This window comes from Tenrec ecaudatus, chromosome 13 (assembly GCF_050624435.1).
Source record: "Tenrec ecaudatus isolate mTenEca1 chromosome 13, mTenEca1.hap1, whole genome shotgun sequence".
Taxonomy (NCBI): Eukaryota; Metazoa; Chordata; class Mammalia; order Afrosoricida; family Tenrecidae; genus Tenrec; species Tenrec ecaudatus.
The window spans coordinates 113539828-113553814 of record NC_134542.1 but is presented as its reverse complement, the minus strand read 5'-3'; the positions used below and the strand labels follow the sequence as shown (position 1 = coordinate 113553814).

At 39.9% G+C, this 13987-nt stretch overlaps 1 protein-coding gene across 2 annotated transcripts in view; it reads left to right on the top strand.

Moving 5' to 3' along the window:
• The window catches only part of THSD7B (thrombospondin type 1 domain containing 7B), a 1078590-nt gene that overhangs the window by 945289 nt on the left and 119314 nt on the right, over positions 1 to 13987 (top strand). For both annotated transcript variants that reach the window (XM_075530023.1, XM_075530024.1), the window contains exons 16-17: positions 7364 to 7497; positions 13244 to 13394. In XM_075530023.1, coding sequence (XP_075386138.1) covers positions 7364 to 7497; positions 13244 to 13394 — 285 coding nt within the window. The remainder of the gene's footprint in view (positions 1 to 7363; positions 7498 to 13243; positions 13395 to 13987) is intronic.

Below are 13987 nucleotides of genomic sequence, written 5' to 3'. Positions count from 1 at the left end.
ATTCCATTTTCATATGAAGACTTTGTGTCTTCCTGGGTTGAGAAACTTCCTAATGAGAGAACAGCTACCAGCTTCTTTGAATTCAGCTATACTGAGGTAGTTTATTGTGCCAACCTGGCCAATAAACACACGTGGGGTTAATTGAAGGGCGGAGGGATAAATGACTCAATGAGCCTCGCCTTTCGGGTTCTCAGGTCTCTTGCTTTCTGATGGTCGGACCAGGGTAGAGCTGCCTTAGCAGTTCCCTGATTTAGCTGGCAAAGCTCTCTTCCTGCAAGACATCCCCAAGGAGAAGCCACATGGACCTATCCTGATGCAGCCCTGGGTGCTTGAGCACCCATGTGGAGACCCCTGCCAGTGCTCAGATGCTTACATGCTCGGCCTTCCTCCTGTAGTCGACTTCCTTGTGTCTGTTTTGTGAGATGGAAGAGGACTTTGTGGATTGGTGTCAGACTTATGGGTTAATGTTGTACTTGTGGGCTTGGGCAGCACTGAGTTGGGATGTTTTCTTGATGCGCACTTAACCTTTATATAAAACTCTCTCTTATACATGGGTTTCTGTGGATTTGTTTCTCTAAAGTTCCCAGGCTAACACAAATACTTTCAGAGGAAGTTAAAATTTCATTCATTCCATCCAGCTTACCCTAACTTGAAGGGTGGTACCAAGATGTGTGAGAGGGTATTACACATCGAGGCAACAGAACACGTTTGGTGCATGAACATGTTCTTGGCCCTCTTTGTAATATTACAGCCTTCAGTCTGCACATACATTGAACACCTCTATCCTTAGAAGATGGTAATGTGGCCGATAAAGAGATTCTCATGGTTATCTTCCTATTTGTTGGTTTCAAAGTCCAATCATGTCTTTGTTAATAAGTTTTCTGCATAGAACGTATGCAGAGGCATTGGGGTCAGCTGTAGTCTTTTTAAAAGTTCACAAGTAAAAAGACGGAGCACATTGCACATTCCAGAGTAGTGGTGGCCGCTGGAATCCAGGCACGAGAGTATGTGCTGGCAGCCTGACTTTTTTTTTAGTTTCTAAATATCTAAGGAAACCAGTTTTGGGCCATACCAGCATCTTGGATTCTCCTTGTCAGAAATTTAGAAACATTCATATGATCATCATAATTGGATACATTTTCCGTGTCTTTGGGAGCAGATTCCATGCACTCTCAGTGTAACCAGTAGGGATGTACACTTTCTCAGATCATCCTACTTTGAGTCTTAGCTGAGTTATCTCACATTTCTTTGGTTGATTCATTTGTCTCCTTGAATTTTTATTATTCCCACATGTGAGTAGAGATCATTCATACCAACTGTTTCTAGCTTGTGATGCTTGAGCTCTGACCTACAACGTCTTATGGGAACTAGAAAGTTCTGCACACCACATTCCCCTGGAGTGGGTTTTTCCCTTTTCTTTTGTTTCCAATTATTTCTGATTTAATTGTTTAAATACCTACAATGTTCAATTGTCTCTTTGTTTTTGAAGTGAATATGTTTGGTAATGTGAAGAAAGTTCTACTCTGGAGAAGTACATTGCAATTCCTGAAAATTTTGTCTTATTTCATCTACCTGTATGTAATATTAATAGATTTCCAAATATCAACCCACTTTGTATTCCTAGGTAACCTTTTTCAGGTGCCTTATTCTTTTGAGTGTGCAGCTTTGTGTATGTGTGTGTGATTTTTAAATTATTCTATTGACATATATTGTGCACATCATACAATTCAATGTTTTAAATATATATCAGGCTGGTTAAATTGTCACTACAATCAATTACAAATAATTTTCTTCATTCTTGTATCCATTATTATTAGCTCTCCATTTTCCCCCAACCGCCCATATCATAACCCAAAGGAACTAGTAATTTAGTTCCTGTCTCTATAAATTTACCATCCTGATTTCACATCAAGAAAATCATAACCCTCCCAATAATAACAAATAAAACATACAAGAAATGCAATCCAAAAGCATGCAGAAAATAATAAAACTAGAACAAGTTATAAACGGATCAAAAAGGAAAATAAAGGGTAGGGTGTTGCATTTTAACCTAACTATTTCTGCAATAACCTACTTTCCAGTACGTTCTGCTGGGCGACAAGACTAATCACATCCAGGGAGGACCAGGCAATTTTGATGAGTACACCTGTAAGGTGCAGTTTAGTTAGAACTGAATGTTCACATTACATTTATTACACTGTGCACAAGCAAACGCAAATGTGTGATGGACAAACACAAACTAGACTTGTGTCTTTTAAATATACTTTCCAGTGGATAAGATTATTCATAGTTGGACAGAGTACAACTTAGTTGCAGCTTGTGTCAAAGAAAAATATGAGTTTGGTAACTGGTGGTGAAGTGCAGCCTTGGGGACACCTCTGAAGGAAACAGGGTGAGTTGTAGAAAAGGAACAGCGAGAGGAACAGAAAGAAGGGCTAGGAGGAAGACGCTTAATTAAGGGATAATGAGGCGACCTGATAAAGGCAAATCTCAACCCCCTCTGTGTACAGCTGCACGTCCCTTGGTCGTGCAAATGGTTCAAGTGGGTCATCAGAGAGATGGCAGGTTGTGTCCATCCAGAAACCAGGGTTTGTGATGACCTTCCAAATGGTCACAGCCGTAACAACTCTAGGAAGTGCAGTTAATTCTGCACCGTACACAGAGACACAATGAATTGAAATGGCCTCACTGGCAGCTGATTCTCTTGTGCCTTTTGGTGTATAGAGTTCACAATATTTGGAGGAGAGAGAGTGCATATTGCTTCTATTGACCTCGGCACACCTAAAAACCATTTCCTGTCCCATTACAATGGGCTCGAACCAGATGTATGGTCCCCAAATGGACTATTGAGTTTATTTCTGCCTTCTACTGAGAAGCCTCGGTGTCCTGTGTGGAAGCCTTCAGTCAAGCTGTGACCTGGTTCTCCACGGGCAGCAGATTCTTCAACTGAGCAGTTATTACGGTGAAACATTGAAGGCTGGGATTGCTGTTGTTGTTTGTGATTAGTGCTCTTGCCGTGTTTGTTTCGGTTGAGCCCTGGTCTCCAAAGAGGCTCCCTTTTCTAAGCGTTTTTTGAGGGAAGTCAGTCTGTAACTGGAGAAGTGGTGTTGGGAAACAGTATTTAATTAGAGAGATCAGTGCAGTGCATGGAGACTTATTTAATAAATACTGAAAAACTGACTCAAGAAATGAGTGCAGGATATGACTCTGAAACTGACTAAATTATAAACAGAATTTCCAGCTGAGGAAGTAACAAATAGTACTCATTACAGGGAGAACGGAATCCTGCCTCTCTCTGAGGATTGAGATTTTTCAGTGGCATATTTTTTAAGGATCTATAGCCCTATTAAACCCTGCTATTTTCTTCCTAATTTGTGTCATTTGGAAATGATTTTCATTTAACTTTCCCATGGTTCATTTCTCTCCTTCGGAACATTTTCAAATGATTCCCTAGTAAAATGAGCACTTTAACACATTTCCATTATAAAACTATCATAAGCACCAACTAAATAGCAATATGAAATAGCCGAACATAAAGGACTGACACAAGACACAATTGGGCCTCTGGGTAGTTAATTTTTATTCTTGAATGGCCTGCTGCCTTTGTGCCTTTTGTCACTGTTTGTGATCCTGTCTGACAGGGGCTGTAAGGAGGCGATTTTCACCATTCTTAATGGAGGTCAGCCTGTCCCCCCCAAGAGCACCAACATCACGCAGCCCCTGGGGGAGGGGGGAGTTCAGTGCTTTGTATCCTTCACCGCAGCTCCATAATGGAAAGAAAAGATGCTCATTCCCACTTTGTGTTTTGTAAAATACCCCTTCCATGTTGGATTCAGTTGGCCTCTTTTTCTAGAGAATTAGATGAGGGTCATTTAGACTTCTGCATCTCCCTCAAAAATGAGTTTCAACTCAATAAATACTGAGTGCCACCACCCCCAGTGACTTGTAAAGTACAGAGCAAGAAAACAGAGCCTCTGCCTGACTGATTCTCACATGTGTATGTGTCTCTTTTTGTTACGTTTGAATTGCATTGACGTAGACACACAGTACCAACATTGCATGTCTGGCTTTGGTTAGACTAGAAGCGTATTTAGATGTGGAGTGTAAAGTATGTTTTCCTGAGTATTTTTTGAAAGGTACAAAGTAGACATGTCATAATTAAGAGTTGGGGAGAAAAGGAGTTAAGTGGGTATGAAAATAGTGTGGACGCCATCTCTGCCCTACACCGCGGGAAAGCAAATCACTCACTGTCGACCCGAGGCTGACTTTGGTGTGGCAGAGTCATATGTGTTTCCTCCCTGCCACCTTCTTTTCCCTAGTTGGACATCAGCCACGTTCCCTGTACTCAGGTTGACTCATTCGGGGGACAGGAAGGCCATCACGCTGTCACACTCTTGCTACTGCTTCTCTGTGCAAAGACCTCGCAAAGGCTCAGCTGGTAGCTTTAATTCTGGGTGGTCGTGAGGTTCTTTCTTTCTGTTTCTGACACCCATCGCTCACCCAGATAGTTAATGGCTGGACAACCTCCACAAGAGAGTTCCAAAACGTGATTTGCTTGCTCCCACCTAGTCCTTCAGTGGATGTTACACCCTACAGCTACAAGAACCGTGCTAAGTAATTCAGCTGCAGCACATCAGCCTAAGAGAAGAGAGGATGCTAAGAGGAGTCACACTGAGGACTTTCAGAAGTCACTTGTCTTCCCCCCTCCCCCCAGCAACCTAAGTGACACTCTGTCCCACCCTCAGGCCTGGACACTCTGTTATAATTGGACTTCTTGAAGCTGGGACTATACCACAGAGTGCCAATGAAGTGCCAAATGGTGTCATATGAGAAGTTTGTGGATAATAGGATTCACTTGGGTTTTGAATGAAGGGAAAGGAATTGTCAACTAGCTGGGAGGGCATGAGCAAATAACGATGGCAGACATACATGTGAGGAAGAACTCCAATGATCCCATGTGACTGGGTTTCCCTCAGGGCTATTAATTTTTACATCGTTAGTCAAGCGGGGGTGTCGGCATATGCCCACATAGTACTGTGCTACAGATGTCGATTTCTGGAGCTGAAAGAATAAAAAATTAAACTGGTATGTGAAAGGATGGTCAAGCCTTTTTAGTGCCCAGGGTAAATAGCTTTCCCTTCGCCCTCAGGCCTTTATAGGAGAAAAAGATAATGCACTTTCTGGCTAGTATTTAGGTTTGTTAGGTGGCATGGAATCAGTGTGCCCAGTTACAGTCCCATATATAAGACAATGAAACATTGTTCAGGTCCTCACCATGGTCATGATCATGTGAATACTGGAGTACATTGTTGAAGTCACTATGTCTCCTGTGTGTCTTCTAACACAGAACCCCAGCTTCTATCAGACAATATTATAGGACACATAGTCTTTCATTGGCCAAGTTTCACAAGTGACTTCCAGATCTTTCTTCCACCACTGTCTTAGTCTGGAAACGCCCTTGAAACTGAGCCGCCATGAGGACCCTGCTAATATTTGAAACGCCGGTGGTGTAGTAGCAGAATTACAGTGACATGCAAGCCACCACGGTACAACAAAGTAGAAACTAGATCCATTCTAGAAAATTTATACCACCTATTTGCTTTCCAGTTTGCATGAGTTGTGGGAAAAATACATTTTTAAAATAAATTTTGTCACCCATTTCCATATTTGTGCAATGTGGTTTCGAATAGATAACTTCTGTCCCCTGAGAAAGCTCCAAAGCTTTGTTTAAGTTTTCATAGATACTGAAGAGTTCATAGAATGAGCCCCCCAATCCAGCCCCCATTGCCATGGTGAAGTCCAGTCAGATAAATCATCAGTTCAATTTTGTGCTATCAGTTCCATTGAGGTCGTGTCTTTTCATATCTGTAATTTTTCTCTCCTTTAGAAACCTGTGTTTTCTGGTCAGACTTTTCTCAGTTATGATTTAGCGCCCCCTTATTCTAATATAGGTTCTGGCTTCTGGCCCTTTCATTGCATTCTTTTGTGATTCTTTTCTTACTTAATTCCTTACTGTCTTCACGCCCATTTCCACTTCCATGTCCCCATCTCCTTGCATGTGGCCTCATATGTTTTTCACTTTGCAGTTTCTCCTTGTGCACGCTCTGGGAGACAGCCAAAAGTAGTTTCTGGAATTATTTGTGATTCCTAAAATGCAGGCTCATAAACAGGCTAAGCTCACTTGGTTTCCACCTAGCATGACCTCTCAGTACTCTCATCTGTTTTATTTTCTGATCGGCCAAGTGCTTAACAGTATCCTGGCACTGAGAGAAACCTGCAAACACTGCTGCTGCTTGGACAGCACTGCTTAGTCATCAATTACAACTGTAGGTACTAAGAAAACAGGCGGGGGGGGGGGGGGATAGGGGGGAGGACTGGGGCTCCATTCTTATTTAAAAAGAAGGCGTTAATTGATTAATTTGACAGAAGGCTGAGCTACTATTTATCAGAATGCCTGTAATAGAGCCACCTTGGTGATCCAGAGCTGCATACCAGACAATGGAACCCCTTTTTGCCTTTCTTACAAAAGGAGAGTGCTGTGCCTCTGATGGAGGAGCTGTGCATTTAAACACAGCCCCACAAAGGCTGACAAACTCTATTAACTGCCCATCAGGATCTGAGGGACATTTCCACAAGCGAATGCATAAGAAGTACCCTCGAAATTCGTTTACCATACTCATTGCTTTCATCATAAAATTGTAAATATTCATAGTAAGTAATCTACACAGCCACTAAGAGTTAGTGTGTGTGTGTGTGTTTGTGTGTATTTCAGCTATCCTCTGAAAATATCTTACAAGTAGCTAAATTTCTATGAAGTCACCATGCCCAGGAGGTTAAATGATTGCCTGTTAGCATTGATCATTTGGGGGTGCACAAAAAGAAATTTCCCGTGCAAATAATACCAGTTTTCTTATGCATTCTAAGAACCTCTTATATTTAAAAGTAAATTCTCCTTATATGGATTTGTTTCAATTGGCATCTTAAGGTACATTTGAGAATACAATATAGCACATAATTGAGAGCTGGATCATCTAATAGATGCTTTGTGGGCTCTTTGAGGAAATGAAATGATAATGGAATTCGTCTTCTCTGTGCTAGGAAATGAGTGTCCTTTGTTCTCCTCTGTGAAGCCATGCTATCATATTTTAGTGGATTTCTCCTGTATGCTTTTTAAGGCAAGTCTGTAAATTCAGAGAAGCCAAATAGATCCTGCTTCTCGGGGAATATAATTGGGCTCTTTGGGTCTAAGTATACTTCCTTGAGCTATGTTTAACAGGTATTACTAAAAGATAAGCGCCTATATATATATATATATTTCAGATAATTCCATATCATTTCTTTTTGCCTTTACTTTTCTTGATAGGTGCACGAGGCAGTCCCATGCTACAATGAGTGCAATCAGTATTCCTGGGTTGTCGAACACTGGTCTTCATGTAAAATCAACAATGAGCTGAGGTCCTTGCGGTGTGGAGAAGGCATGCGATCCGGGACGATCAGGTATGTGCAAATGGAGACATTTCGGGGATGGGAGCAGTGGAACCTACGGAGTTTTAAAAGTAAAAACAACCTTGTTGCTTATTTACATGTCCTGTGATTTTAACATTTTATACCCTGTTTTCACTCATCTTTGAAGGATCCTTACATGCTGTTGTTGACCCTTAGCATTCCGCAGGTGGCTACAGCCCTGTCACTTCTACAAATAACTTTCATACGGAGAGAACTAATAGTGGGCAGACTATTAGCAAACTGACATTTTCATCTGTGTTATTATTTCTTTTTTAACACAATTATTAGTAGAGTTGATGGGAATGTTTCTTTGAATGTTGGATGTCAATATATTGAAAACATAACTTTTAATCCCTCCATTTAAAGAGTAGCTATGTATTTTAATAACCAAAGAGCACAACTATGATCAAATTCTGAAAAATGGTAGATTATTTCCCAGAGAAGCTGTTTTAAGGTTTTATTTCATAAACAAAACAATGATAACAAAAAGAAAATACTTGGCCTATGATTGTCAGAATTGCCTATTTAGAAACGATTTGGAAGTCAAAACGAAAAAGTTGCTAACCAACTTGGATCATGGAGTAGATGCTAAAGACTGAACAAATTAAAAATTTTAATTTTAATGAAATTATTAAAATGTAAAATAAGGAAGAAAAGGCAGTATAGTCAACTGTTCAAGATCATGGGAATAGTGTACGTTATACATGATTTAGGAAGCACCCTTTCAAATGGATAGACAGTGTCCAAATCAGTGTCCCCTTTGAATTAATTCTTAAAGTCAGTTCCAAAGCTGTAGCCAAATTATTTATGTGTTTTCTAAACAATAAAAATGAACTTACTTTATTCAGTCTCCATGTCAAAAAAGATCACCACTAAGAAGGATCATTGAAAAAGCTGCTGGAAAAATTACTAAGGTGTTTCTCATCAGTAAGCTAATCAAGTAGCTAGTAGATAAATTCTCTTTATTCCTCTTTATTCACTGCCCCTTTCCTCAAGGACTCGTGTGCTCAGGCTATGCAGATTTTAGACTTTCACCTCTTTCTCCATAAAACTTGTATCTCCTACGTCTTACATCCTCAAAGCTTTTTAAAATGACTGTCCAAGCTAGTTTAATGTGAAATATGTAAATTATCGGTGACACTTCACACTTCCCTCCCAGTAGGCTTCTTCTAGTATGAAAAGAACTCTCAAAACAAAAGGTGAAATGGTAGCCTATTGACAACTCCCAAGATGTCAAGCCATTGGCTGAAGTCCTAAAATCAGAAGGTTGATAAGCTGTACAAAAGATCCAGACCTAGCAAAAGCAAACAGCCATATGCAATCATCCACATATATTGGAAGCAGGCCACATCCACATGGCAATTAATTGCATTAGGGCCATGCTCTGAGTAAAGGTATTGCTTCTACTCTAATCTTATCCCATGATAGATGCTTACAACGGATTGACTGTAATTACATTGCGTTAGGTCAGGTCATGAGTTATTATTAGGTGCTAACAACCAAGCCATTAAAAATTCTACCCAAGAAGTGTCAGAGGAGGGCCTAGATATATAGCAACAATACCTGAGCAACTAAATAAGTGATTATGCAATTGAGAAGCAATATTAGAAGCTGACTTGCAAGAGAAATTTTAAGAATTGGTCTTGAACACACCAAGTTTAAGATGGTATTAGGCTTTCCACTAGAAGATTATCTTCTGGGTCTCAAGGGAAAGGCTGAGAACGGGGATATAAATTTGGGCATAGTTTGCACATAAGTGTGATATAGAACGATAAGAGGAGAAATTGATCCTTGAGGTACTCTAACATTGATAGATTAGAGCAAAGAGAAGGATCCTACAAATGAGGGTCAGAATGAAGGGTCAAAGTGAAGAGCGAGTAGAACGGGAGAGAAACTTCCAATAAGGTTTGGGAAGACAAGAAATAATGAATTATTAATTGCTTCATGTGTTTCTGAGAAGTTTACTAAGTTGAGATCAGAGATTTGACCCTTGAATTTTGCGATAGGGAGTCTGTCTAGAGAGATCTCTGATAGGATAATAGATCATGGTTGAAATGAGTTCAAGAGTAGTTAGCGGGGAGCTAGTGGAGATATCACGATGTCTTGGGACAGTTTAACAATGAATCTGAGTTGCATTGTGATGAGATGGAAAGACTAGATGACAAAGACAAAGATGGTGTGCAGGCGATAGTCACACTATTCCTATTAGGGTATACCTATCTATTTAAGAGTTTGTTCATGAGTTTGTAATAACCCCTGGAGTAAATTCTGCTTAATTTCTCTGGAAATGGATTATTTTAACTGCCAATATTCTGGGAAACTATTAAAGAAGTCCAATATGGAAAGCAGAATAAAGGTGTCCTGAAGGTGTGCCTTCCAGCACTTGTCTGTCACTTTGTTGGACTGTGGTGGCTTGCGTGTTGCTGTGATGTTGGAAACCATGTCACTAGCATTTCAAATACCAGCAAGGTCACCAAAGTGAACAGTTTTCAACAGAGCTTTCCTACTAGGAGCAAACCACAAGATAGGACTGGGCTGTCACTTCTGTGAAATAAGCCACTGGAAATGTTATGGTGAACATGGAAACATTGCCAGATACTGAAAAGTTCAGAACAGTATCAGAGTGCCAGAAGATGAGCCCCTCAGGTCAGAAGGCACTGAGAATATGGCTGATAGCGAGCTGCCGTCTCAAGGTTCACTTATCCATAAGGACTTGAATGGAGTCAAGCCTGTGGGAGTGAAGTTTTTCAGACTCTCATTTGCTGATGGGACATGACCAAAAGTGATAAGAAAATCCTGCAAACACCAATTAATCATTGGAACTTGGAATGTCCCAGAGCATGCATCTAGGAAAATTTGAGTTGGAATAAATGAAATGGAACTCATAACGATCAAATTTCTAGGTGTTCATGAGCTGAAATGGACTGATATTGGCCTTTTTGAACCTGAAATCCTATGGTTTACAATACCTGGAATGGCAGCTTCCAGAGGACGGGCACTGCATTCATTGTCCAAAAGGACACGTCAAGGTCTACCTTGAAGTACAGTGCTGTCTGTGCTAGGATGATGTCTACCTGCATGCGAGGAAATCCCGTCAAAACAACTATTATTCAGGTTTATGCACCTGCCATCAAAACTCGCAATGGAGAAATTGAAAAATGTTATCAGTGTCTTCAGTCTGAAATTGATAATACATGAAATAAAGGTGTATTAATAATTATTGGCTGTTGGAATGCAAATATTGGAATAATCCTGGCTTACATCAAAGCTGGCAGGATTTCATCTCTCTGTGCCTTTCTGCCAGCCACATCTTCTCAATGATTTTTTTGTCTTCCTTTTTTTAATTAAAAAAATCATTTTATTGGGGGCTCTTACAGTTCTTATCACAATCCATCCATCCATTTATACATTTGTTGCCATCATCATTCTCAAAACATTTTTTGATACTTGAACCTTTGGTATAAGGTCCTCATCTTTTTCCACTCCCTCCCCGTCTTCCCTTACTCACAAGCCATAATATTTTCAGAACTAATCCCGCAAAAGTGGACAGCCTATTCCTTCTTTGTAGTCTCTTTTCAGTCTGGAAGCTCTCCTGTTGACCATGGATGACCCCGCTGGTATTTGAAATACCAGTGGCATAGCTTCCAGCATCCCAGCAACATGGAAACCACCAGAGTACAGCAAAACGGCTGCTAAGTGGGACCCAGTGACCCATTCACAAACCAAACTCATTGCCATTGAGTGAATTCGGAGGGGTTATATAAATACAGAGAAATCCAAAAACTTGTTCACATTGTAAACAGAGTTCACGAAGCAGAAATTTACCAGCACCACCTAAACTCCTATCAGTTACTAACATTCTTAACAACAGATTATTATTCTCTTTTTGAACTTTATATAAAGTATTATAAAATGGCATATGCTTTCTGTGTTTAGCTCCTTTTGCTCAACAGACGTTTTGAGAATTTTGTCCATGTTATTTCTGTAACAGAAGCTGATTGATTCTCATTAGTATAAAATACTCAGTTGGGTTAATTTTCCATAATATTCTCATCCATTCCCTTTGATATATATATATATATATATATATATGTATAACAGATCAGAAAATGGTTTTATTCTTTTTCTCAACAGTTTAATTGTCACACAATTCATATACTCTAGAATTGAGCAGTTCAGTCATTTAAACACAGCAAGGGGGAATCGTGTGATCACCATTACATCCATCCCAGAGCATTCCCTCCACCCCCATAGTTGATTCACCCCTAAAATGGGTTGTACAATCACGATCAGCTCCAGTGCTCCCACTCCAGTCCTGCCTTTATTGTTTTCTCCCAAACTCCCCTTGGTTTTAATGTTGGTGATTATGTATTATGCTATGAATGTTTTCATTTGGTCCACAATTTTGTACTTTTTTACATGCACAACGAGAAGAGGAATTATACTGCCAAAAACACTTTGAAGTAATTCATACTCTAGCCAGCAAAATGAAAGAATGGAAACTGTTCCATGTCTTTGCCAATCCTTGGGTTTCCCTCCCCATATTTAAAAATATCTATTCTAGCGTATGTATGGTAATTCCATACTTTGACTCTAATTTCACTGAATCTTCACTCAACAATATATTTTTCTTGTTTTGCTTTCCCCAGCACTTATATCAAAACAATATGGAGTAGTTCAACTAACTAGAATATGTACTTCGACTCTAAGCTCAATTACTGCTTGAAAATACTTGCTTATTGCCCTTCAGTTTACAACACAACATCTTACTTAAATCCAATATGTATCAAATTACATTTCACTCTGACCTTAAATTAGTTGGTCAAAGATTAGTAAAGTTTAGAGGGGATGAGATGGAAATGTGGGGAGTTCCAAAAGGGTTACAGAGGTGGGAAAGCACAGACTACTACAAAATATGGATTTATTCAAGGAAACAGATTAAGTACTAGTTGAGGTCAGAATTCTCTAGAGTTAAAAAACATATTCATATACAGAGATTTATCTCAAGGAAATAACTCACACAGTTGTAGAGGCTGGCACGTTTCTAGTCCATGGTTCAGATGTCAGACTGGAGGCTTCTCCTGACTCATATAGCTATTGGAACTGATGAATCCAATATCTACAGATCAGAAGGCAACTTCTGGCTGTGGAAGCAAATGAATCCAATTTTGGTGGATAACACTCTCAGGATCAGCAGGCAGTATGACAAACTGAAGGCTCAAGATCCAATAAGTTGGAAGCTGGCCATGCTCCCAAGGAAATCCTCATTCAATTGATTGATTGCATAATGAAGATCTCATCATGTTGTTTACACTATGTGAGATTTCATCATGGAAGATAACTGCATCTTAGCCACCAAATCAATGAGACTCCTGAACCAGGCAAGGTGAAGCAAGGCCTTATCACAGAGGTTTCTGAATTTTATACAGTAAAAGGAAATCTCACTCAATGTTGTATTTAGTAATATTTAGAGTCTCTTTAAATTCAGTGTTCTTAAAAACCAACAATTGTTTCTACTTTTATTATTCACTTCTGCTGTGTCGAATAAGCATTTTTACGGAGTTTATAACTCCATAAAAGTTGACTGCTCAGGATTAAATTTTTGTTCCTGGTCCCTCTACTATCTGTATTTTATTGTTAAGGTATCATCAAAGGATAAGTAATTATGCCACACTATAATTAAGCTTACTTTTTACGGTTTCAAGTAATCACCTCATGTTGGAATCTTGCCTGACAGGTGTGTGAATACTGCTGACATGGAAGGTGGAGCAGTGGACAGTATCCTGTGCAACCAGCATGAAAAACCCCCAGACACTCAATCCTGTTCTCTGCTGTGCCCCAATGAATGTGTCATGTCTAACTGGGGTCCATGGAGCAAGTGCCCACAGGTAATTTCTCTTCCATAGATAATATATCACTGCTCAGATACTACTTTAGTTGTTCATAATATACTCACAATGCTGCTCTCAGAAATATTTTATTAGTATTCTTAGGTGCCATTGAGTCGGTACTGAATCACAGTAAGACTGTACAACAGAAGGAAACACCGCCTGGTCCCCCACCAGCCTCACCGTCGTTCATATATTTGAACCCACTATTCCAGCCACTGTGTGTCGTTCATATATTTGAACCCACTATTCCAGCCATCTTGTATGAGATATTCTTCTTTTTTGCTGCCCCACTGCTTTACCAAACTCGATGTCTGTTTCCAGGGACTGGTCTCTCCTAATAACATGCCTGGAGTAGCTTAGACAAAATCTCTGCATGCTTGCTTCTAAGGAGAATTCTTGCCATACTTCCAAGAAGGATGTGTTTGTTCCATTTTGCAGTACATGGTCCTGTCAAAAATCTTCATCAGAACCATAATTCAAATGCATGGGTTCTTCTTGAGTTTTCCTTACTCAATGTTCAAATTTCACATGCATATGAAGTGATTGAAAATACCGTGGCTTTGGGTCTGGGACTAGTAGCACAGGGAAAA